Source organism: Lontra canadensis, unplaced genomic scaffold, assembly GCF_010015895.1.
Source record: "Lontra canadensis isolate GAN:19392208 unplaced genomic scaffold, GSC_riverotter_1.0 scaffold96, whole genome shotgun sequence".
NCBI lineage: Eukaryota > Metazoa > Chordata > Mammalia > Carnivora > Mustelidae > Lontra > Lontra canadensis.
In genome coordinates this window covers 7,084,553-7,112,295 of record NW_022631090.1, presented here as the reverse complement: position 1 = coordinate 7,112,295, position 27,743 = coordinate 7,084,553, and the positions used below count along the sequence as shown (strand labels likewise).

Here is a 27,743-nt window from a genome sequence, read left to right as displayed (position 1 = left end):
ATGGGCTGCTTCTCCCTCTGTCCCTCTTTCTCTCTCTCACGCAAAAAAAATCTTTTTTTTTTTAAATGCACATGCAATGACAGGAATACAGGATGGAAAAAGAGTCAGAAAAGAAGAAATTATTTGAACAATACCAGAGTAAATGTTATAGATTCTGCTTTTTTAATAGGACTATTCAGGTTAACCATTTTTTCTTCAGTGATCTTTGGCAATTTGTCTTTAAGAGAATGAGTCTATTTCATGTAAGTTGTTGTACTGATAGGCATAAAGTTTTTCATAATATTCTGTTACTATATTTTAATGTCTATAAGTTCTATAGTGATGCTCCTCTTTCATAAGTGATACTGGTAATTTGAGTTGTCAGTCTTTTTTTCTTGATCAGTCTGGCTAGGGGTTTATCATTTTCATGAATCTTATAAAAGAACCAGCTTTGGGTTTCACTGGTTTTTCTCTGTTACTTTCCAATTTTTAATCTTCCTGATTTCATCTCTGATTTGTTAATTACTTCCTTCTGCTTGCTTTGAATTTAATTTGCTCTTCATTTCTTAGTTTCTTAAAATGGAAGGTTAGATGATTACTTTGAGACCGTTCTCATTTGTTTAAGATAAGCATTTAATGCCATAAATCTTCCCCTAAGCACTACTTTAGTTGCATCTTATAGTTTTTACCAGCTTTGAGGCATAATTGACAAATGAAAAACTGTAGATACTTAAATGCACAATTTGATATGCTTTCACACACACACACAGGCACACACACTTATACAATAACCACTACTATCAAGATAATAGACCTATTCATTATGCCTCCAGTTTTCTTCATGCCATTTAATAATCATTTTCATCTGTCCACTCCATTCTCATTGGTCCCTAGCAACCACTGGTCTTTTTTTCTGACACTCTAGATTGGTTTGCATTTTCTAGAATTTTATATAAATGGGCTTAAGGAGCATGTACTCTTTTTTTGTGTGACTCTTTTTACTCAGTTGAACTACTTAGAGTTTATTCATATTTTGTGTGTTATCTATCTATAGTTCATTCTTTTTTATTGCTGTTATTTAGCAATATTGATTATGATGTGTTGGTGTAGTTTTTCTTTGAGGTTTGATGAATGTCTCAAATCTCTAAATTTGTGTCTTTCATAAAATTTAGAAAATAATTGGTTATTTTTTGTTTAATTTTCTCCCTGTACCAATCTTCTTCTCCTCTCCTTTGAAGACTCTAGTGACACAAATACTCTACAGTTTCTTAGAGTCTCATAGGTTCTTCAGGTCTTGTTCATTTTTCTTCAGTCTTACTCTCTATACTTTAATTTGGATGATTTGTATTAATTCATCTTCAAGTTCCCTGACTCTTTGTTATCTCTGTTCTGTTATTGAACCTATCCTTTAAAAAGAAATCCAGATATTGGGTTTTCCTGTCATAAATTATTCAATTTTTTAGTTCTTCTTTTCCATATTAGTATTATTTCTATTCTGTTATTGAACCTATCCTTTAAAAAGAAATCCAGATATTGGATTTTCCTGTCATAAAATACTCAATTTTTTAGTTTCTTCTTTTCCATAGTTCATTTTTCTTTATTAAGAACTTCCATATTTCGGGGCGCCTAGGTGGCTCAGTGGGTTAAGCCGCTGCCTTCGGCTCAGGTCATGATCTCAGGGTCCTGGGATCGAGTCCCGCATCAGGCTCTCTGCTCAGCAGGGAGCCTGCTTCCCTCTCTCTCTCTCTGCCTGCCTCTCTGTCTACTTGTGATCTCTGTCTGTCAAATCAATAAATAAAAATCTTAAAAAAAATTTTTTAATAAAAAAAAAAGAACTTCCATATTTCTATTCATTTCTATCCGTTATATATATATTATATATACTACATGGAGTAAAAACACTTTGATATTTCCAACACCTAGGTAATCTGAGGTTTGGCCTGTGTTGATGGTCATTTCCTTTAAAAATTTTTAATATTTCCTGGATTTTTTCATGTCAAGTGATTTTGTATTGCATCATGGACATGTTGAATATTATATTTTGTAGACTCTGGCTCCTGTCAAAATCCTCTCAAGAATGCTGATTCTGTTTACTTGTGTGGTTTATTAGGCAATCAAACTATTTAGGTTCAGACTTAGTGTTCATGTCTGTGGGTCAAGGATTCAGTATCTTTTGTTTACAGAACCTTTGCCTATGCTGCTTTGAGTCTGTCCCACACACATGCCCCTCAGAACATGGTCCTAGACACTCTGACAAAGCCAGGACATGAAAAAAGGAGGGAAAAACATATTTCAATGATATTTGGCTTCTGGGGCTTCTGTTGCCTGTTATCCTGGCCAGAGAGATTGGGTATCCATAAGAGTTTCAGCCACTCCTGTACTACCACCATGTAGCTATGTGACTGGGTACTGATCTTGGGGTAAAGCTGCTAGAGAAAAGAGGGATAAGGGAGCCTGGGTGGCTCAGATGTTAAGCGTCTGCCTTTGGCTCAGGTCATGATCCCAGAGTCCTAAGGGTTCTAGGGGTCCTAGGATCAAGTCCCGCATGGGGGAGCCTGCTTCTCTGACTCCTACTCCCCCTGGTTGTGTTCTCTCTCTCTGTCAAGTAAATAAATAGAATCTTTTAAAAAAAGGGGGGGGATGAAAACCTCACCCCCCTACAGGTTATATTTCTAAGTTTTGATTTCCCTCCCAATCTGGCTGCTTCTGTTTATTTTTCTGAGTCCTTACGCAAATTCCTTTTGAAATTTTTTCAGAATTATTAAAAGGAATAGAGCAAAAGACGGAGTCCTTAGTGGGCTTACTCTATTTTTATTGGCATCAGAACTCTCATTATCCATTTTATTTTATTTTATTTTTTAAAAAAGATTTATTTATTTATTTATTTATTTATTTATTTATTTATTTGACAGACAGAGATCACAAGGAGGCAGAGAGGCAGGCAGAGAGAGAGGGGGAAGCAGGCTCCCTGCTGAGCAGAGAACCTGATGCGGGGCTCGATCCCAGGACCCTGAGATCATGGCCTGAGCTGAAGGCAGAGGCTTCAACCCACTGAGCCACCCAGGCGCCCCTCATTATCCATTTTAATGTTCAAATGTTCCAAGATTTGATGAAGGGGCCCCATTAAGCTAGCTTCTGTGCTTTTAAAAAGATACAGTCCCATCATTCTTTGAGCACTTCCTTATTTTCTAGCTCAAAAAATGTTCCAGTCTTGTTATAATATTCTTGCCCTGGACCTCATTTCTCCAAGGAATGTCTATTCCCATTTGTGCTTGCTGCTACTCATGTGTTGTTGCTTTTAGGTCCTCTTAATGGACAGAGATAGAAAATAAATCTTAAGTACACACATACTCACAAAATTATATATATATTACATATATTTAATTACTACTACTATTATTAATATCTGTTTTCTCCATGAATTCATACCAATATCATGAAAATTAATCTGACACCACAGGATTCATTACTTGCTTCCCCCTTCCAAGTTTTCAGTTTCCTTATGCAACAGTGAGAAATTTGGTTTCTATTATCCTCAGGATACTTGTACACTTATCCTATCCCAGAATACAAAGGAAGTACTTTCAGAATTGGCATTGTGTACCTCTTGGTAAGATAAAACCCAATACTACAATTCATTCGTTTACATTTTCTTTAGTTTTCCATTGTGTATATAAGACAAAAATTGTACTTTAAAGTTATATGGGTTAGGGTTATTTTTGTACTCTCTACTCAATGTAGTTATGTTATTGATTTCAAATAGAGTTAAGTTCATTTGACTCTGTTCATAATATATTTTAGAGTTTTCTCTCAATCTTTATTTTCTATAAATAAAAATATAAATCTAAAACATTAGCACAGTTTCTGAAGTCAAAATTATTAAGATGTATATTCAGAGAAGTATAATTCTCCAACCCTAACCTCTGTTTCCAGTTTCTACCTTCCCCCTGAAGGTAATAAATCTCATTATTAGTTTCTCATTTAACCATTCTGTATTTATTTTTTACAAAAATAAGATATGTGTATATTTTTGTATTTGTCCATTTTCTTACATAGATAGTATGCCCTATATCCTCTTTTGCATTTTGCTTTTTTCACATGATAATATATGTTGGAAATTGCTCCATATTAGTTAATAGAAAACTTTATTATTCCTGTTAATAGTTTCATGGTACTCCTGTTAGGTACATTCTATAGTACATTTAATTAATCTCTTTTGTATGGGTACATAGGTTGTTTTGAATATGTTGCAACGACAAGCAATGCTCATATGAATGACATTATACATATATATTTTTGTTTTATAAGAGGTTTATTAACCAGGGAAATTTTTAGAAGATGATTTGCTGAGCTAAAATGTAAAATATGTAATTTTGTTCAGTATTGCCAAATTCCTCTCTATAATTACTGTACCAACTGGCATTCCCACCGCTAATATATGAGAATGCCTGTGTCCCATAGTCTTGCTGCAGTGCCATGTCAAGCTTTTAAAATTTTGCCAATTTGTATTTGCAACAACATGGATGCATCTAGATGGTGTAATACTAAGTGAAATAAGTCAGTCAGAAAAAGAGGAATGTCATATGATTTCACTCAAATGTGGAATTGAAGAAACAAAAAACTAGGAAAGAAAGGAAGAGACAAATAAAAAGGTCAGATATTTACCAGAGGGGATGGGGAGAGGGGATGGTTGAAATAGATAAAGATTAAGAGTATACATGATGATGAGCACTGAGTAATGTATAGAATTGTTGAATCATTACATTGTCTATCTGAAATTAACATAACACTGTATGTTAAGTATATGTGAATTTAAAAATAAATTTAAAAGTAATGAATAAAATAAATTTTGCCAATCTGATAAATAAAAAATGGTATCACAGTGTCATTTATTTTGCATTTCTCTTACAACGATTAAAACTAAGCACTGTCATATATTTAAGGACTGTATATATCACTGTGTATATATAATTCAAACATTCACAATGTTTTAAAATATATTTTAAAAAATCACAACAACCTACTCATATCTTCAGCTCCTTTTTTTCCTATGGAGTGCTGGATCTTTTTACTTCAGTTTTCATTTTTTTTTAAATTTTTTAAAGATTATTTATTTATTTATTTGACAGAGAGAGAGAGAGAGAGAGACAGCAAGAGAAGGAACAGAAGCGGGGGCAGTGGGAGAGGGAGAAGGATCCTGACGTGAGGCTTGATCCCAGGACCCTGGGATCATGACCTGAGCCAAAGACAGACACTCAAGAGCTGAGCCACACAGATGCCCCATTTACCTCAGTTTTTAAAAAATTCTTTATATATTAGGGATGTTAGCCCTTTATCTGTGATAAGCATTGCAAATATTTTCTCTGAGTTTGCTGTTTGTTTTGGAACATTGCTACTGATGCTTTTGCCATGTATTATTGAAATTATGCAAAGATAACTATCTTCTGCTTTACCACATCTGAATCTTGAGTCATAGTTAAAAATCCTTTCCAAATACCTCAGTTATAGATGAATTCACTTGTCTTTTCTTCCAGCACTTGTATGGTTTCATTTTTTAAAATTAGATTTCTGATCCATTTAGAGTTTGTTTATATATTTGGCATGTGGCAAAATCAAATTTTATCTTTTTCCAAATGGCTATATTTTTAGCCAACAACATTTCCCAGTGATTTGGAATGATACTTTTATCATATAGTACATATCCATTTGTCCTGGGGTCTATTTTAGATTTTCTACTATATTCCCCTTGTTTGTCTATGTAAGGTCCAATGATACACTTTAAATGATAAAGGCTTTATAATATCTTTAAATATCTCCTAGTGCTAGTCCTCTTGCATAGCTTTTCTATTTCAGTTTTTTCAAGCTATTCTTGCATGTTTAATTTTGTAAATGAACTTTAATATCGACTTATCTAACATCATAAAAATGCTTTGGAAAGACACAAACATAAGACCTGAAACTATAAAACTCTCTGAAGAAAGTGTAGGGGAAAATCTTCATGATGTTGGTCTTGGCAACGATTTTATGACTATGACATCAAAAGCAAAGGAAACAACAAAAGAATAAATAAAGCTTCTACAGAGCAAAAGAAACCATCACAGGGTGAAAAGACAACCTATGAAAGCGGAAGGAACAAAAGTGTGCAAGTCATATATCTGATAAAGGGTTAATCTCCAAAATATATAAAGAACTCATACAACTCAAGTAAAAAAAAAAAAAAAACACTGTAATAATCTAATTAGAAAATGGGCAAAGCACTTGAGTAGATATTTGACCAAACATGACTTACAAATGGATAATATGCATGTGAAAATATACTCAACATCACTCATCATCAGATAAATGCAGATCAAAACCAAAATGAGATTATCACCTCACCCTATCAGAATGGTTAATTAAGAAGACAAGAAATAGCAGGTATTTGTATGATGTGGAGAAAAGGGAACTCTTGCACACTGTTGGTGGGAATACAAGATGGTGCAGCTGCTATGAAAAACACTATGAAGGATCCTCAAAAATTAAAAATAGAACTGTTATATAATACAACAATCCCAATTTTTGGATATTATCCAAAAGAATTGAAATCAGGATCTTGAAGAGATATTAGCACTCCTATGTTCATTGCAACACTATTTACAGTAGCCAAGATGTGGATGCAACCTGAATGTCCATCAACAGATGAATGAAAAAAAGTAATATAAATATATATAATTTATAGATATATAATATATACTACATTCAACAAAATACTATTTAGTTTTAAAAAAGAAGAAAAATCTGCAATATGTGACCACATGGATGAACATGGAGGACATTATGCTAAGTGAAAAAAAAACAGTCACAAAAAAACAAATACTGTATGATTCCACTTATATATGAGGTATCTAAAGTAGTTAAATTCATAGAATCAAAGAGTACAACGGTGGTTGCCAGGATACTGTGGGAAGGGAAAATGGGGACTTACCAAAAGGTATAAAGTTTCAGTTAAACAAAATGAGTAAGCTCTAGATACCTGCTATACATCATTGTAACTTTAGTCAATAATAATGTATTATACACTTAAAAATTTTTTAAGAGGGTAGCTCTTATGTTAAGTGTTTTTTGAGACAATATACTTTTTTAAAAAAATAAATCTTGTCATTTTTATTGGAATTGAACTAATTGTTACATTAATTTTGGAAGAACATAGAGATACGCTTCCTTATCTTGGCTATTGTAAATAATGGTGCAGCAAACCTATGAGTATGTGTATCTTTTTGAATGAGTGTTTTTTATTTTTTTCGATAAATGCCCAGTAGTGGAATTATTGGCTCATAGGATATTTCTATTTTTAGTTGTTTTAGGAACCTCCGTACTGGTTTACAAGTGGTTATACCATTTATATTCCCACCAACAGTGCATGCAGTTTCCTTTTTTTCTACATCCTCACCAACACTTGTTATTTCTTGTCTTGTTTGATTCTGGCCATTCTGACAGGTATAAGGTAATATCTCATCGTGGTTTTGATTTGCATTTTTCTGATGATTAGTGATATTGAGCATATTTTCATGTGGCTGCTGAACATCTGTATGTCTTAGTTGAAGAAATATCTATTTAGGTCATCTGCTCATTATAATTAGATTATTCAACTTGGGAAATTACCTATTTTTAATGCTCTGAATTAATTTGCATATAAATCACAAAGTAATCTCATGATTTAAAAAATGTATTTTCTTCAGTTATTCTCCTTGTGGTATCTCATTTTATACATGCTTTCTTCTTTTTTTTAAAGTTAGCTGATGACTTTTTATTTTGTTTAACAAAATTTTTTTTTAAAACCAAGATTTTGATTTATTCATTAGATCTATTGTTTTTTATTCTGTAGTCAATTTCTACGTTTCTCTTCCTTTTTTTTTTTTCTTCTTCGTGCTTTCTTTTGGTTTACTTTATAGTTTATGTTTTTTTCCCAGGTTGTTTTTCTGGGAATTTAATTCATTTATATGCTTTCATTTTTACTGACAAATGTGATTAGGGATATGAATTTTCCACTGATCACTGCTTTAAGTATTATTATTTAGACTTTGATATGTAGTGTTTATGCTGTCATATTTCTAAAGAAATCTGTAATTTCAGTTAACATTTCTCCTTTTGATCAAGAGCTTACTTTTCAAAGATTTTATGAATTTATTTGAGAGAAAGAATGAGAGAGATAGAGGGAGAGAGGGAGGGAGAGCACAGGGAGAGTGAGAGAGGGAGAAGCAGACTCCCCACTGAGCAGGGAGCCCAATGTGGGGCTCCATCCCAGGACCCTGTGATCATGACTTGAGCTGAAGGCAGACCCTTAACTGAGCCACTCAGGTGCCCCTCAAGAGTTGTTTAAACATTTGTTATAATTTCAGGATGAGATGGTCTTTAAACTTTTGTTAATTTTTCTAATATTATTGCCTTCTTATCAGAAAGCACTTTGGGTAATATTTTTACTTTTCTAATATTTTCTTTGTGGTCGAGTATTTTATTAATTTTTGTGCATGTACCATGTGCACCTACAAAGAAGGTATTCTCTCTTTGATAAGAGTATAAAGTTCAGCACACCTTCATAAGATCTATATCCTTTTTATTTTTTTGCCCAATTTTTCTTATACTGAATTTGATGTGTTAAAATCTCCCATTAGGAGAATGTATTTATAAATGTGTCTTTCCATGTTCTTTGGTTTTTGCTTTATACAGATCATTGCTGTGTTATTGGTGACATAGGTATTCTTAACTTCTATATCTTTGTTGTTAATTGTGGCTTTTATCATAAATAAGCAGCCTTCTTTTTTACTCTTGTTGCTGTTTTCACTTGAAATTTACTTTGTTAGGTATTAAATCACAATTTCTGTTTTCTTACTGTTTCCATTTACTCAGTGCACTTTTGCTCATCCCTTTATTTTTAACAATTATGAATCACTGGGTTTTAAGGGCTTCTCTTGTATAGAGAATATAGTTGGGCCTTTCTTTTTAATGCAAATTAAAAATCTTTCATTTGTAGTCATGTTTTAGGTTCGTTCACATTTACTGCTGCTACCAATATATTTGTTTTCCTCTGTCATGTTACATCATGGTATAATGTTGAGGGCATAATGTTATATTTTCTTATGTTTCTTCTTCTAATTGATTTTTTTGCTCTTTTATTAACTATATTTCTTTTGGGGTTTTGGAAGATTTGTTTTTTATTTTAGTAGTGAACTTTAATATCACATTTATATCATGTTTTATTTATATCATGTTTAATGCCCTTAAACCACTGTTTTCTTATTAAATCTGTTACTTTCTGGTTTGCCAATTTTTTACGGTATCATTTAACTCCCACCTTTTGTTTATAGAAAAATCAATAAAATTATTTTACTTTCCTCTTCCTCTTTCCCTTTCTATTCTTCTCCTAATTTTAGTTTCATTTTTGTTAATTTTTTAGAGTTTATATCACATAATAGGTGTTATATAACATATAACAGTATTCTTCTACCCTTATAGCACTTTTATTTTTGTCTTAGCTCTAAAATTACCCATATTAAATGCTCATCATTAGTCTTTTGGATGAAATTTTCCCAGTCATTCCTTTGTTAGTTGAATCTCATCTACTATTTGATTTCTTAAGAAGGGCTTAATGGGTTCAGAATTCCCTGAGTTCAAAATCTCAACTTTTTATAGCCTGCATGGCTAGCATGTCTGGATGTAGAAATCTTCATTTCAAACTCTGAGTATGTTTTTCCACTTTTTAATTTAAGGTATACTTTACATACAGTAAAATTTACCTTTTTAAAACTGCACAATAGAATTTATAGCTTTTCAAATTTTAAGAATTTATATATATATTTACATTATATATGTATAATTTACATACATATGTATATACATATATATATATAAAACCACCACATCAACATATACCAAAATAAATACCCCTTTTTGGTCATCCTCCCACCTTAAACCACTTGAAACTAGTGATCTGTTTTCTTTCTTTATAGAGTTGCCTTTGAAAGAGTTCCTTAGAATTGGTTAACTTTTTGAATAATATTGCTTCTATTACTATGCTTTATTTTTGTTAATTGTGAAGTCATTCTAATTCTCTTACTCTTGTATACTTTTCCTTATTTTTACCTGAAATTCCTGAAGATTTTTTCTTCATGTTTAAAATTAAAAATGGAATTATCATATGATCCAGTAATTCCACTACTGGATATTTACCCAGAGAAAATGAAGACACTAATTCAAATATATACATACATCCCTATGTGTATTGCAGCATTGTTTACATTAACCAAGATACGGAAGCAACCCAAGTGACCATACAGAGATGAATGAAAAGAGAAAATATGGCATATATATAATGGAAAATTACTCAGCTATAAAAAACGAATGAAATCTTGAAATCTGCACCATACGATGGACCTAGAGGATATAATGCTAGTTGAAGTTAGTCAGAGAAAGTCAGATGCCATATGATTTCACTCATATGTGGAATGTAAGAAACAAAACAAAGGAAAAAAGAGACACATTAAAAAAAAAAAAGACTCAAATACAGAGGATAAGGTGGTATTTGCCAGAGGAGAGGTGGGTAGTGGGATGGGTAAAATAGATGAAGGGGAGTAAGAGTACCATTTTCTTTTTTTTTTCTTTTTTAATTTTTTATTTTTATGAACATATAATGTATTTTTATCCCCAGGGGTACAGGTCTGTGAATCGCCAGGTTTACACACTTCACAGAACTCACCATAGCACATACCCTCCCCAATGTCCATAACCCCACCCCCCTCTCCCAACCCCCCTCCCCCCAGCAACCCTCAGTTTGTTTTGTGAGATTAAGAGTCACTTATGGTTTGTCTCCCTCACATTATCTTGATGAGCCCTGAGACATTTATAGAATTGCTGAATCATTGTATTGTACATCTGAAGCTAATATAACACTGTATGTTAATTACACTTGAGTAAAAAAATAAAATGTGACATGAATAAGGTAAGGGGATAGCAGAGTATGAAAAGGAAAATGAAAAACCTCTCTAAAATCAATATTATAAAAATTCTGAATGCCTGAGTTTTATTGTGATGTGACCTTGCACTTATATAATTATTAATTAGTTATTCCCATCACCTTGTGAAAACATAAATTGTAGACCCCATAAAGAATAGCTATTATTGAGTGCATATTATGTGCCAAGCACTTAGTTTGCCAACATTTAAAGAGATTACTTAAAATACATTTATTAAGGATGAGGAGTCTCTTTTTCTTTCTTTGTGTAAGAGATGATACTAAGTATGTGTACCCCCCCCAGAACATAGAGGTGAGAACATGTTTCTGTCACTGTCCCATTGTATACATTAAGGCAACTATCATTGTTTATAAGGGAAACTGAGCAATAGAGTGTTTGTGCATGATTTTAATATATTGTAAAATGTCCGTTTTGCTTTTTGAAGACTCTGCTACTGATTTATTTAATAATATGATAAACACATCAAATTTTTCTGTCACACAATTTACTTTTTTCATCATTTTCCAAATGATATAAGTAAAATGATTAACTCTATGAATGTTTACTATGATACTTGACACAAATTTAGGATATAATCTGAGATTAAAAAAAATAATAATAAAATTGTACTTACCATAAAGGATTGCAAGCAGAGACAGTGGCATGACAAGTAGTCCCACTAGCATATCAGCAATGGCTAGGGACATTAAGAAATAGTTGGTGGCATTGTGCAGTTTCTTTTCCAAGCTTACTGCCATGATAACGAGAATGTTGCCACCTATTGTCAAGATTATTATGATGACGATTGAAAGTGCTGGCCAGTTTTGTACCCCGTCTGGGAATTTGAAGCGTCCACCATCGGAGGTATTGAAAATGTCAGTTACTAGAGCTGCAACAGGGCTCACAGAAATATCGCATTGCCAAACCAGTAGGCCAATTAGGTGCACACTGAAAAATTAAGAAAAAAAAAATCAGATACATATTACATTGTTTATATGAATAAACTACTTATACAAAACAATTGCTTTTCCTTTAGCAACTCTTATCACATCACCGTCATCATTTCTACTGCCTTAATTAAATCTCACTATTTCTTCTTTCTATCCAAGGAATATTATGAGTCAGACACTTAGTTTATGGAGATGTATATATATATATCTATATCTATATATATATAGATATAGATATATATATAACTAAAAATTATCTGTATTATAAAATTGCATATATGTAATCTCATTTGATCATACACAACAACCTCATGAGGTCAGTATTGGTTTATATTCATTATGAAAATGATGAGTCTGAGGTTCAGAGAGGTTAAGTAACTTTCTCAAGGAAGAACAGCCAGTAAGTGGCAGGGACAAGGTCCATACCCAGGTCCTAGTGATTTCAAAGCCTGTATTTTAAACTGTTACTTTATATAAGCAATATGAAACCACAGTGTTTGATTTGCTCTAAGGGTCTATTTTTATATTTTTTCAATATTAATTTCTTCTTGATCCCTTCTGAGACAACTGACAACAGAATGAAGAGAGATTTTCCCTTAAGTACCCAGTACTCTGACAAGAAAATTGCACCATTGCCTTTTTAAATCTAAAGCTAAGAAGGAATAAGTTGTCATCAGACAAACTTCAGGCAAGATGTTAGAAGAGGCACCGTGGGCTTGGGCCATAGCACATATTCATTTCTTTCTAAAACTCTTTTTACCTTCTAACAGCTACAGAGTCTAGGCTGGCCCATACATATTAATATCTGTGCTGTAAATTTTCCTTCTATCTGACACTCTCCTCATTTCAGTTCTATGTTTTCTGGGCCCTGATCTAGGCCAGAAAATGATTGATTTGTGGTGCTGATGAATTCCTATGGGTTTGCTGCTTTTCCTGTGTTGGATGCAAAGTCTCTTAAGTCATTTAAACTGTGCCTCTCTCAGGAAGGTACTTTCATAGACTCTACTAGTAAGAATATCAGGCCAGGTGGCAAATAATGTAGGAGAAGCAGACAGGATTATGTTTTGTGCATCCCAAATCAACTTCCTCCATAGTGGTGTGGGATTTATTCAGGTTACATATATTAAGTGTCCTCTCAAAGTGTGTGTTCCTAAAGGATCTAATAAAACTAATATTTATTTTTATTAATGAAATAGATAAGAAAGATAGGCATATTCATTATTTCCTGCGTAAAAACAAAGATTATTATTTGAAAATGTTTTTGTGTATTGTATGTTCAATAGTAGTTATTTTATAAATATTAAGCAGCAACTACACTACAGGTAGTGGTTGTTAAACCTTGTTATTATTTATAGAGGAGGACATTTTCTCTACTCATACAATTACATGCTGAATAATTTTTTTTTTTTGCAAGACTGTTGAAGTAAGGATCTTTCTGGAATTGGGGAGATTGAACACATGACATTAAAAGATCTATAGTCTGAGTTCTTCACATAAATGGTTTTATTTCATTATCTTATTCACTTTTTCTTTGAACTAAAAATGTTACATCTATACAGAGAAAATACATGTGTGATTTGATTAGCTTATCATTTATTATCAATCATCAGAGAAATTTACTGTAGTAAAACTGGATGATTATGATAGCATAATGATATCATATCTACAACATTATACACACATACATGCACATACACCATACTTTCTAAACGTACACTGGAATGCTTGGCCTGAAAAACTATTAATGTTTCAAAATTCAAGTAAAATACTGTAATAATTTTTTGGAGTATTTTAAAATTATTTCTCTTAATATCTTGGTAATATACTTTTATGTCTTTTAAGATAATGAAGAAATCATGAAAATATTTTGACTTTCTCATTCTACAGAGGGTAGAAAACTAATATTTTAATCATTTTGCTTAAAATAACTTCCATATTAGTCGAAGTTACCTGACATTCTAAGCCACATGCAGGTGGTGATATACATAGTAATTTTTATCAAATAATCAGTAAATTATTGTATCAAATAATCAGCAAATTCTATTTCCTGGAACATAAAAAATAAGTTAAAATTATATATGTTTCAAAAAATCTATATCATAAGTAATCTGTGATGAATGCAAGTAGAAATTATTAAAATAAAGGACCAAATAAATAGAAGCAAGTTATTTGCTCTCAGCTTTGATTATTCTGTCACTATGTTTGCTGCATTGGGTATGCGGTCAATTTCCTAACTTCATGACCTCAATGATTTTTTGACCAGTCACTTAACCTCTCAGAGCATCAGTTTCTTCATCTGTAATACCTATCATGTGATTGTTGGGAAGACTAAATGATACATATAAAGTCCTGAAAATTGTACCTTTGTCATAAGAGGCCCTCAGTAAATATTGGGGCTTACTTTCCTTTTGCCTTCAAAGTTAAACAAAAATAGTTCATGCTAACTATACCCTGACTCACGTATTTCACAATTGGTGATAATTTAAATCCTGATTTTATTTTAATAAGATACTAATTTATGCAAAAAGTGTCTCAGACAATAATTTTAAATCTGGGTCTTTTCTGGTTTATCTGATGAAGAACATGTCCTTCTAGCATTTAAAAAAAAATTCTAGTTTAAATTAGCTGATGATTATCTCAGCTAGTCCTCTAAGAGTTTATGCTCATAGTAAAATGTTGCATCTTCAATTGTCAAGTATAGAACAATAAATATATTTATCCTTCAGAGAGTAAGATCCTAACAGAATATGCATCCAACTTGAATTTTCTAAGCAAGTTGTAAAAACATCAAAGTCCTTTTGTATATTTCTCTAAAATGACAGAGGGGCACCTGGGTGGTTTAGTTGGTCAAGCATATGCCTTTGGCTCGGGTCATGATCTCAGGATGCTGGGATCGAGCCCTGTGTTGGGCTCCCTCTCCCTCTGTCCCTTCCTGTCACTTGTGCTCTCTCTCTCTAATAAATAAATTTTAAAAAATCTTTAAAAATGTAAGAGGAATGCAGGATAAAATTGCATGTAAAAAATACATGAAATACTATTGGACAATTATCAATTTTAAAATTTGAGTGTCTTACTATGGGTAGGAAAACACTTGGGAGTGGTTATCTTGCCTACCTCTGCTGGCCAGATATATTTTTAATTTTCATGAAAGAGTCCATGAGACAAATACCGAATTACTGAGGAAGCTTATAGAATCTAAATATACCTATTGTGAATTATAAAATAATGTTACTGGAAAGATCCTAAAAGAGAATTTACTTCAGTTTCCTGGTTTCAACTCAAATAAATTTAATACATTCTTACTGGGTGCTACTATGGGCAAAGTATTATAATTTTTTATTAAAGGTCAATCTTATTTTCTATAGTTTTGTAATCAGAAATTGGCTATATTATAATTAAACTTAACTTCTAATATTTACATGCTTCATGAAATATATACACTTTTTTATAAAAGAAGAATAATGTAGGTCTTAACCTTAAGTTAATTGTTATTAAGCCCACAGAAGTCTCATAAAATATGTACACAAAAACTACAATTTCTCCCTGAACAATGTAACCGATTTATGCATTGGTACTAAAGGTTTAACAAACATATAATTTAATGTTCCTAGTAACCAAAATGATAATTTGATTTAAAAGAGCGTATGTTTTATTTTTTTATTTAGTTTTTAAAAAACTTTTTTATTTGAGAGAGAGAATGAGAGAGATAGAGAGAGGATGAGAAGGGGCAAGGGTCAGAGGGAGAAGCAGACTCCCTGCTGAACAGGGAGCCGGATGCAGGACTCAATCTTGGGACTCCAGGATCATGACCTGAGCCAAAGGCAGTAGCTTAACCAACTGAGCCACCCACACGCCCAAAAGTCTGTATGTTTTAAATGCACCGCGTTTTTGCATGGCATATGACAACAGGTGTTTTTAGAAGAGGTGAATTACCATCCATCCAATGCAGGGCTGGGTCTCACAACTCTGAGATCATGACCAGAGCCCAAATCAAGAGTTGGTCACTTAACTGACTGCACCACCCAGGAACCCCTTCCCTTCCTTATCATTATCCTTCATCCTTTCCTTTTCCTGTCTGCTGTTGTTCTCTTGGAATCACACATCACTGAGACTACCATCACCACAGTGTAAAAGGACATCCAAGATGGGCTATAGTGGATCATACTGCATATTGTGGAGGATCCAGTGTTGATGTACTTTATATCTCTACTACTCCACAAACTTTTTCCTGGGTGAGCTCTTTTACAGGACTGATGGAGGAGACTGTAGGAGCAAGGGGATTCAAGATTTCTCAACTGTAACTGATTAGAATTTACAGAGCGCTGAATCTTTCTCCCATGTCCCATTCCTCAAAGAGTGGGTTTGGAGGAAACCAACCCAACATTTCATTAAGTTAAAAAGAAGATATACCTGGATTAGATTACATTTAGAATTGCTCAGTACTTGAATCCAATTCATATCTCCTTTATGTGATATTCTATTGACCTGAACTACTGGATCATTGCATCAAGACTTTGGAAGATGCCATTGTTTTCCTCTGTCTAGCTACATCACCCAACCTCTACTCTCGGACTTCTTACTCAACCATTCTTTATAAAACCAGAAACATCTTGTCCTTTTGGCTGTTTAGTTCATGCAGGAAGAAAAAAGAAAGACAAGAAAAGAACCTTTCTCATTTCTACATTTTAACCATGGAGAGAGGAGCCATGAACATTGGAATTATTTTTGAATTTAAGATATAATTGCCATATATTTATTTGAATACATGAGCAGTTCTGTTTAACTGAAGTCTAAGTTATTGGGGTTTTTTTTCCAATTATTTTTGAACAGGGAACATAACCCATGCATGGGTTGCAGGTCACTTGTGCAAATTGAGGCAAACATAGCTGAATGATCATAGAAAAACCTCTAACATTTTTGTTCAAGCTACTATAAAAAAGTTAACTTTTAAAAAATAATAAGTAATAACATCCTTACAGGAACGAATGCACCGCTTTCCTCAGGTTCACCATGATTGCTTCAGTGTTAAGCAACCAAAGTTTAAAATTGTGAAGAGGAAATTTAACAGATTGGATTCATAATTCCATCCTTTCTGGGGAGAGAGGAAAAAAAAAGAAAAAGAAAATTAGTTAAAAGTCCAAATAACTTCATAACAGCCAATTAAATAAGCTTAAATATATTTAGTAAGTGTTAAGAAACAATAGTACAAAATTTAGCAAACAGGTAAGCATGTTATATCATATAAGTGATAAAGAATGGCAGAGAACATATTTTTCATTTATTTAACAATATGCAACCATCGTAGATTTTTTCTTTCCTTTTTTTTTTTTTTTTTTAGTTTTTCAAAAATTTCTTGTATCCACTTTACTCATATGGGGCTTCTACTGAAAATTCTTAGAGTACACATAGCTTCAAAAAAGTGTTTTGAGAAAAAATTAAGAATATATGCTTAATCGACAAGCCATTTGGGGAAAGTTTGTGATGTAATAATTAAGCAACATGTATAAAATACAAAGGTTTCATCTTATAAGAACACGGAAAACTAAAATAAGTTGTAAGTATTTCTATAAAGTGAACATATTTTGTACATTTCTTATTTATTTTCTTCAAAGTGAAGCAATCTGCATTTACATAGTTTTATTTATACTTTTGCATTAACCAACAATATTCTCTAGAGGGCAGCACCATGTTTATACCAAAATAAAGGAGTTGATCAGGTTTACTATATTAAATATAGCAAACACCCTATGTACCAGCTTGTTAGTATCCTACAGGTAATTATAGTTCAGGGCACATGGAAGAATGCTAAAAATGCAAACAAAAGGTTAGTTGCACAAGATGATGCAAACGAAAACCTTAATTTCTTTTATTGATTAAGAGGTGACAATGCATCCTAAAGGTATTAGGAAGGAAACATGAAAACTCTCCAAACAACTTATCAAAGAATTTCAGAGAGAATGCCTTTAATTTGTATAGGCTACTTTTCAAGGAGTTATTTGCAAAACCCCACCAAATATTTCCGTAGCCAATTATTTAGTAATTAGCACTCACTATATTCAGTATGCTAGAATGTTCACCGATGTCAATGTAAAGATTGATAGTGACATGTGCCACTCTCTAAAGATGTTATTGCCACAAAGGTGTGCAGCAGAGTGGCACATGTCACTATCAATCTTTACATTGATATTGAATGAATACTTAGTGTAAATTCTAGTGATTAACATAGAAACCCTTTGTTTTTTTTTACTGCCAGGAGATTCCTAACTAGAAACAAAGTGGGTAAACCTCTCTGTTCTCTATTCCTGGTTTTCTATATATTCAATTTTAGGATTTTGATTATACTCTCTTCCTGCACCAAACATCTAACTGAATTCTTTTCTGGGATCACAGGCTTTTACAAGAGTCTGGATTGTGATGTTAGGTTTGTATGCAGTGTGCTGTCAATGAGAAAAATGTAGATGCTCTGGGGGAGGGGGAGAGAGACTTCAATAGCTTGAGAATGTGGAATAACATTGAAAAATCATCTGTTCTGTCTAATTTGAAGATATTTTCAAGGAATGTAAAAAAAATGTGTTGATAATCTCTTCTAGTGTTTTCTAGTTCCTTTTAGAAATTTGGAAATAAAATTTTACTGGAACAAATTGTACCTCCCTATGTTTCCCATCTCATTAATAGTACTATTATTCTAGTCATTAAGCTCTATGAATTTAATTTATTCTCTCTTCTTGTCCCCCACATCTCACTTGTGCGTTCTATCACTGTTACCTACACAGAAATATAGTTTCTCTTTCACTACAATAATGCATAAAGTATGGTCTCCAGTGTCCAGAAACAAAATATTCCATGGAAGAGATAAAGTGACATTCGCTAGATCATTAGTCATACCGTTTTTATCCCATAAAATGCTGCCAGACAATGCTTAAATCCCTTTTCTTAGGAGGTCTGGAAATAAGTGACAGAAAAAAAAAATGGTACAGAGAGACAAGAAGGTCTTATTTTGCTTCTATGCCCTCAACAAATACTAAAATCCTTCTTTTCCCAATATTAAAATACAAAAATTATTTTTAATTTTTACTTTTCAAGTGTCTAAAAATTAATATAATTTACAAGATTCAAAGTAAAATATATTTCATTCGAGTAGATTATAACAAAACTATTTGAAATTGTGTTTGCTATAGCTTGATATGATAATCATCTCATTAAACATTGTATCTTCCATATTCTCAGCCATGGTAAAATCGCATTATTGTTATTCAAAACACTGTGTTTCTTTAAAATTTAATCAGTGTTGTCACCTTTTTTATATGTATATTTTCCTGTGACATATAAACAAGAAAACAACAAATATTCTAACTTCCGATTTTGTTAATTGAGGAGAATAAGTAATAATCACAAAAGTATATTGTGTAAACAGATCTTCAATTCATTAACAAAAGTACCTTAAGGGCAAAATAATATCTTTCTATACTATTAAAATTTGTATTTTTTTGAAACCTGACTAAACTGGTTAGAAAATGCCCCTTGATTGTCAGTAAAAGCTTAGAACTATGATTTGATAGATAGGAATAAATTATACATAAATTATGTCAAGTAAGTAATGTTACATTACATGTTTCCCCAAAGGGCTAAGACACTGTGGTGATATTTTGCAATGAGAAATGTTCTGTGGGTACTTCTACAAAACCTCCTAAAGCCTTGGATAAGATAAGTTAAAAGAAACAAACAAACAAAAATAAGAGAAACAATAACAACAAAACCCATACAAAGCAACACTAATTAAACACTCTGATCTGCAAACCTCTCAGACTCTGCCAATCTTTCATAATGGAATTCTCATCGTCGTTGAACAGAAAAACAATACCTGGGAATTTAAGTGCTCAAATTTGAGAAGACTTGTGTTTTAAAGAATTAAGAAAAAAAATCACTGGTAGGATACCTGGTAGAGTGATTCATTTTAAATGAGAATTTATATGGTTCTCATAGAAACTATGTTTGGTCATGTAACAATGTCAAAGTATTATATATATAAAGTAAATCACAGGTTAAATCATACATATAAATATGTACATATACACTTCCTTCATTCATTGAACAATAATTTGATGGTTTGCTTGGAAAACCAGTGCTATATTTTCTTTAAGGGATACCTAGTTTTCCATGCCCATTTGCCCTTCAAGTGGTGAGGGATCTATGGCCATCCTTGTGGTCTATAGAATACTTTATGTTCAATTCGTTTGTGAAAGACTAAAAAGATGAGAAAGGGAAATCACTTTTGCATGTTATCTCAGTCTTACACATTTTAAATTTAGCTTATGAAAGAACTTTCTCGTGGCTCCATATTGTGAGATGCAAACGACAAAGAAAAACCCAAGATTTGGACTCTAGTAAAGTCATCACTGGGGATTAGGTTTAAGAGTCAAGTGTTACACCAGTAGAGAGTAGACATTAAGTTAGAGAACAGGAAAAATGAAGGAGGGCAGCAAACAGAAATGGAAAGAATAGGCAAAAAGGAAAATGACAAAGGAGACTGGTCTGAGAAGGAGCAGAGTCATACTGGGCGACTCGTCCAAAAGAAGATTGCCGGTGACCTTAGCGCCATTTAAAAAAAGTCATGTAGAAAGGGTCTAGAATGAAATTGGATGCAGGAGGAGAGAAGAGGACCATCCAGACAAGAGGAGGTAGTAGGTGAGGAAAAGGAATATGTTCAAAGGGTTTGTCCAAAGCAGCAGAGGCAGATCTGTGCTAAATATGTGCTAAAGACAAATTTTTGAGAGAAGGAGCCATAAAGATGTACTTTCCATGTTAACTCCCACATTCCTTAGCCAAGTTTTGGGTCCTCGACTGATGGAAGGGCACGAAGAGGGAGAGACTTGAGGTTTAAGGTGTGAAGTGAAAAGATCCTAAGAATGAGAATGAACTGTGGTTTTATCTAAATTGTGTTTGGAGAAAGACAAGTCTATGACTTCATCAAAAATCCCAGACATTTGCTTGCATCTTCAAAGGCTAACCAGTTATGATTTGCTTTTACTATCATCTTTCCTACCCTTTGACATGGAAGAAAGATTGGTCATGTTTCAATCACATTTCCTGTCCTCAAACTGCTTCCTAGTCATTCTTTTCCAGACCTGGTTAAACATAATACTGATAAAAATAGTAAGAAAGTGCCAGATGCTTTAACAAAATTTGGAAGTAATAGGTTATCCCATTAAAAAACATAGTTTACATTAGATTTCTGGAAATCCCATTACTGATTATAGTGATGAAGCAGCTTATTTTCTCTTATAATGAAGAGATTAAGTCTGACACTGAATGTTTTAAAAACTATAGAAGAGGCAGTCAATTGAGATCATTCTTGTCTGGCTTTTTATAATAAAGCATTTAAGAATTTTATAATTAATAACAAATGTAGAGGTTTAATTTTTGGCAGTTTCCATTGTTCAGAAATTATGGACTTAGGATTCGAAACTAGATAAACTGATATCTAGTTTTTACTAGGTAAAAAGTGCATTAGTTAGAGATGTTCAGATTTCTCCTCAGAAGACGATGTTAATGTGGCACAGATTTACATTTTGGGGGGAAATCTTTTAATTCAAAAACTATTATATTATATTATATTATAATATAATACATATATTATAATATTATATTATAATAGTCAAAAACTATTATAATATATTATATTATTATATTATAATAGTCAAAAACTATTATAATATATTATATTATTATATTATAATATTATAGGAATTTTCCTTTCAACTTCAGATGCACTGTAGGGATTTTCAAATAAAACGTAAAATTGTCATACTAAAAAATTCCCCTTTGCCAACTCTAGTTAAATCAAACAATAGCTATTTATGATTTTAATAAAAAAGTACTATGTTATGCAGTTATTGTAATCCATGCAATTAAAGTCTGTTCTTTCACGTCAACACAGGATATTCAAGCATGTTAAACGCAGTTAGAAATTTATTTAACTCCATTTAATGAATCCAAATCTTCTACCTTCAAGTGTAAGGTCTTGATTTATCACAGAATTGTGAATTCATAAAACTTCAAGGGCTGAAAAATTATGAGTGATCAAATAATCCAGTCCTTGGCCTTCAAACAGGTCTATACTTAAGCCACTTCAAGAAATGCGATAATTGATGTTCTTCAGAACAACCTCCAGAAGAGGCAATTTCATAACCTTCCAGTGTTTAGCAATCTGCTTCCCAGAAAATCATGTATTAGGCAAAAAGCCTCAAGCTAAGAGACTTCAATAGAAATGATTTGTTTCTTACTAAGTTGAATATAGATCTCTATTAAAGTATAATGCTCTACTAGCAACTTGCTCACTGCGTCTTTTCTTTGACATGTCCGAGAATGCAGTGATTCGGACCCAAAACTGGAGACCTCCTCATGATAAGCTATAGGGAAGTCTAATGGTTCTGAAGATGCAATTTTATATGTTGGGTGAATTTAAAATTTCCTCTCCAAACCGAGATGCTTTCGAAAGTAAAGGGCGAGGGGGTATTCACTGGACAGGACTCTGGGCTTCTCCTGGACATGTCATTAGAACTGGTAATAAGGTGATTATTTTATCGAATGCAGATGTAGTGTAATTTCCTTCCCTCACTGCCTTAAGTTAATGTCAGTGGTTGTTCAAAGAAATTTAACTGTTCTTCTTGTACTTGGAATTAAAATGTAACATGAAACATTTTCTCGTTATTTGAATTTACTAAATGCTTCCTTGTGTTTTACATATTTTATAAGAGTGATTACTGTTAAATTTAGTGAGACTTCACAAGATGGTTAACTCCAAAGATCTACAGTTTATATAAGTTTTTCCCTAGCTAGACCTATTCCATTTATTGAAATAATACTTTAACAACAGAACCCCTTCTAAGTTTAAAGAGTTAAAATAGCTACCCAAATTATTCCGTGATAATAGTAACAGGCATTGAGAGAGTCTGTCTTGGTGGGCAGAGTGCCCAGTATTGGAAGTTGCTTTCTCCATAGGTGGTAGCAGAACTATCCCTGAATATTGTCAGCATAAGTATCCATGTAATAGAGTAAACTGAAAGCTTTTGAACAGCAGAGATCACAGAGCAAACCATATGCTAAATCTCTGTTTTGGAGACCTGATTTACAGGGCTGAAAAACTGTATAACAGCATCTTTTAACAGCATCTTCATGGGGTAGCAGACAAGCTAGACAAGGTCTCTGCTCTTACAGAGCTCACATTCTAGCAGGAGATACAGACAATAAGCATTTAAACACGTAAGTAGAATAATTCTGGATTGTAAGGATTGCTATGGATAGAATGAAAGAGCACAATGGGATAAACAGAGACTGGGGGAAATACTTGAGATGGACCTATGTACGCAGCCATAACTTGGGGTTAGATATTTAAATATATATATGCTGTAGTAATAATAGTAGCCAGCATTTGTTGGTTATTCTCAACCACAATAAAAAATACAGTTCTTTCATACTGGTAAGTTTAAGCACATAATCAGCGTCTCTGATGGGAACAGTTCAAAATTTTCTGTTGGTTTGATTTTAATTTTGCAAACCAGGGTGGGGGGATGCGGGGGACACCTCTTCATCTTTTGCTGAGATACTTAAAACTCAATTCAGCTGCAAACTAAAGTGTGTTCCCACTTACATTGGTGTCTCCTCCCCCATAAGCAACTCCCACTTTCTATTTCATTAGTTTAAGAGATCACAGGCTTTTGGCTATATAGCAGGCCTTCCTTCTGGCGGTAGAGGTTCCAGTAGAGTTGTGAAAAGCGAAAAGTTCAATCAGTTGCCCAGATGTATTTATTGCCAAATAACGGGGTACTTGGATACATCTGGACAGCCGAATGAACTCTTAACTCCTCATCTTTCCAAAAGCTCTTCATCTCACAGCTTCAGAATCACCTAGATAAAGGGAGAAAAACAAACAAAAGTCCACTTGGCAGTGGAAGGATCGGTCTATTTATGGTTCTGCTGTCCCATTAAAAAAAAACAACAACACAAAAAACACGTGAGTCCTACTTGTGCTTTATAACTTATTACATAATGCATATAAATCGCCAAAATACAGCAAGACTTAAAAATCACAGGTTAATGGCATGACATGAAACAAATACATAAAACTGAGTCAAAATCAAAATTAATTGTATTAACAATTTATATAATATAGAATTCATTCTAGTATCATTTAGTACCTTAAATGTTAAATATATATATAACACAGCATAGAAGAGTAGGTTAGGAGGTTGGAGACACAGGTTCTAGCCCTGACTTGTTTGATGTATGACTTAGGATAAGTCACTGGACCAATTCGGGCCTGAGTTTTTTCATCCATATCATGAAGTTGTTGTAATGACAATCTTTATCTGTTCTGGCTCTGAAATGCTGAGATTCAAGTTGTTTTTCCTAAAAGCTTGATATTATTTTTTGCTATTTTACAAACAAGATGCTTCAACCCTCCCCCTTCGCCCCTCTTCCTGCTTATTATGTTCGCTCTCGTTCTCTCTCTCAAATAAATATATAAAATCTTTTTTTTAAAACAAGATACTTCTAAAGAGCTGAGCTTCGTTACAATTAAATTCTACTTCTTGTTACTGCCAATTAAATGTAAGACATGACATTCACCCACAACGTCTTGATTTGAACGGAGTGTGAAAGCGATTTTTAACTTCAGTATGTTCCTAATGCAGCCGATGTGTCCTACAAATTTATGTGCATGCATTCTGTCCTATTTCTTCTTCCTACTTCCTTAAATGAATCTGAAATGCGTGTCTCATCTTCAAGAGTTAAGAGACTACACAGACTCACAATAAATTTAGCAGAAAACTTTTTAATTGCAATTATCTGATTTTTAAAAATCTGATGCCTAGAAGATAGAAGAGTGAAGTTTAAGAAGCAATCGTCAGATTTGTGGCTATTGAAAGCTTGACTTCTGCTTTAAACGTTTAATGCTCAACTAATACCTGTTTACCGTTTTGTGTACTCTTCTTCCTTTTTATTTATTTATGGAGAAAAATAGTACTTCAGTTGGACAACTTTGAAAATACTGTTTCTTGCACCAGTTCTGTGAACTTTATACCAGATGGTCTCAATATTTACAAAAACAGATCTGCCTATTTTATAACTCCTCTCAGTGATATTAAGCTAAAATATCAGACCACAAATGACATGTAATGTTTTCACTTTTTTTTCCCAACTAGATGTGTGAAGAATTCTGCTAATTACTCTCCCAGAGTGCCTCCTGTGCCACTCAACTTACAAAATAAAATCTGTCAGGAAGTTCAAACCAACCTAAATCTTCAAATCCTTTGGTTCATGACTTTAAAGTGTATGTGTATGTGTGTGTATGGGGGGTGGGGAATGAAAAGAAAGCTGCTATGGGTATACACATCTTACTATTATCATCCTCCAAAACACCATCACTTCATAAACTCAAATCATCTCATGATGAGGCAAAGCCCTTTTGAGTAGATGAATATTTTCATTCATATTTTCCAAGCAGGAGAATTAACTTCCTTAATACTAAAAATCTACAAAATACTGAACACCACAAATTTGGAAAAATGCCATTGGTGAAATAGCAGATGCTTCATAACAGCAAAAACTGTTTCTGACATTTCACTGAAAGATTATATATAGGCAGTCACGATTGTTCCACCCACTTGTGGACAGTAGAGACATAATTTCCTACCACACAGATTCATACCATAATATAGACCAGCAGTAAGCAATTTTGCTAAAATATCAACATGTTATTCTACAGTTTTACCCACACTTAAGCTAAATTTAAGAAGAAAACCAACAGGGGTGCCTTCTATTGTTACATTTAAAGGACTGTTCCCAAGGGCACCTGGGTGGCTCAGTCAGTTAAGCATCTGCCTTCAGCTCAGGTCATGATCTCAGGTTCCTGGGATCAAGGCCCTCATTGGGTTCTCTGTTCAGCTGGAAGTCTGCTTCTCCCTCTCCCTCTCCCTCTCTCTCAGTGCTCTCTTTCTCGCTGTCTCTCAAATAAATTAATTTTTAAAAAATCCTTAAAAAACAAAAATAAATAAATAAGCTGCCCTAAGAAGTCCAATTTTCTTATTTTATAAATGATAATTTCTAGATTAAATTACAGGGCCTTATTTTTTTCAAAGTGCAGGTGTTGTGCTACTATGTGTCAGACACTGTGATAATTAGTTTCACCTAATTTAAGTTCCAAAACTCACTTTAAAGGAAAAAGAAATTGCTAGGTTGAAAGAGGTTAAAGCAGTTTTTTCCTAGAAAACTGCAAGTTTGAGATTCTAAAATTTGGGGAATTTTTTTTACAAAGCACATTTAGGAAGACAATATAAGCAAAGAGTTTATGTGTTCATCTAGACATTGTTCCGGGTGCCTGAATGGCTCAGTGGGTTAAAGCCTCTGCCTTCGACTCAGGTTATGATCCCGGGGTCCTGGGATCGAGCCCCACATCGGGCTCTCTGCTCAGCAGGGAGCCTGCTTTACCCTCTCTCTCTGCCTGCCTCTCTGCCTGCTTGTGATCTCTCTGTCAAATAAATAAAATCTTTAAAAAAAGACATTGTTCATTTATTTAACTCATTTATCTAATGCCTACTATGTGCTTAAGATTTATCTAATACCCACTATGTGCTTGGGATTCTAGCCACTTGGGATTGATGGGGTTCAGGGCAGGACACCTTAGAATACACTATTTTGGCATGTGGATTATTTGAGTTGAAGGCAATCAAGGCTCAACAGACTCAAAATGAGCTTTTTATCTCCCACTTAACTGTCTAAAAAAAAAATTAGATAGGGAATCTGTACCAGGAAGACAGCTATCACTAACTTTTTTGTGCACCTCAGGAAGACTTTTTCACCTGGAAGGCAAATATATGTTTACCAAAAATGTGTTCCTCCTATCTCCTTATGAATTGTCTTCTTCCGCTACAAAGTCTTAAACCCCAACTCCCTTCTCCTTAGCTCAAGACTGCACATAAACCTCAACTGCCTGTCAGTGGGTCTCATATCGTTGGGGAACACATACATATAAAATTAAATTTGTTTCCCCCCTGTTCATCTGTCTTATGTTATTTTGGTTATTAGAACAGCCGAAGAACAGAGACGGGTAGGGAAAAAATTTCCCCTCCTAGACAGGATATACCAGTAAATGAAGCAAAGCCCCATGCCCATATAGAGGTTACGTTCTTGTTCTTTCTACTGATTACTAATTATTTGTTAATTGAGAATTTGTGGTAAAATCTATAATTTTTAACTGTTTTCATGGTTTTATTCATCTCTTCCATTGGTAAAGGAATAGAGGTTATGCAAGCTACTTTTGGCAAATTACCTTGATCCTTAAGGTTACTAAGATATTTGTGATTATATATTCACTACTATTCTCTACTCAAACTTAATTTCTTCCCACCATCTGCTGGTATCAGGGATCTAAAATAAAATCTGTTGTTACTGTATTGCTTATATTGTAAGAAGGATTCCTTGAATTTTAAAATCTAATTTTAACTTACTAAAATATTTTGGTCCAGATTAAAACCATCTGTAGAGAGAAGCAGCTAAAAACAATGCAAGCCAAAGATAGAAGTGTTGGCAATATAGTGTCTCCACAGCTGAATTTATTATCACACACACACACACACACACACACACACACACATATATATATATGTTTGAAAAATTCTACAGACCACAAAACACCTGCTACTCAAAGAAAGCCAGAAATTATTCTAAATGGTCATTGCAGTTGACTTACCAAAAACTGAGAAGTTACATTCATGAAACAAGCAACCAGCTCGTGCCAATATTTGTGGAAACTTATTCATCAGCTTCC

General features: G+C 33.3%; 1 protein-coding gene across 2 annotated transcripts in view; it reads right to left on the bottom strand.

Moving 5' to 3' along the window:
• HTR2C (5-hydroxytryptamine receptor 2C) overlaps window positions 1–27,743 on the bottom strand; it is a 282,492-nt gene that overhangs the window by 143,219 nt on the left and 111,530 nt on the right. The window contains exons 3-4 of one of the 2 annotated variants that reach the window (XM_032837109.1): window positions 16,895–17,009; window positions 11,602–11,915 (exon numbers count right to left, since the gene is read on the bottom strand). In XM_032837109.1, coding sequence (XP_032693000.1) covers window positions 11,602–11,915; window positions 16,895–16,929 — 349 coding nt within the window. In that variant the 5' untranslated portion in view covers window positions 16,930–17,009. The remainder of the gene's footprint in view (window positions 1–11,601; window positions 11,916–16,894; window positions 17,010–27,743) is intronic. The other variant, XM_032837110.1, reaches the window with a different exon arrangement.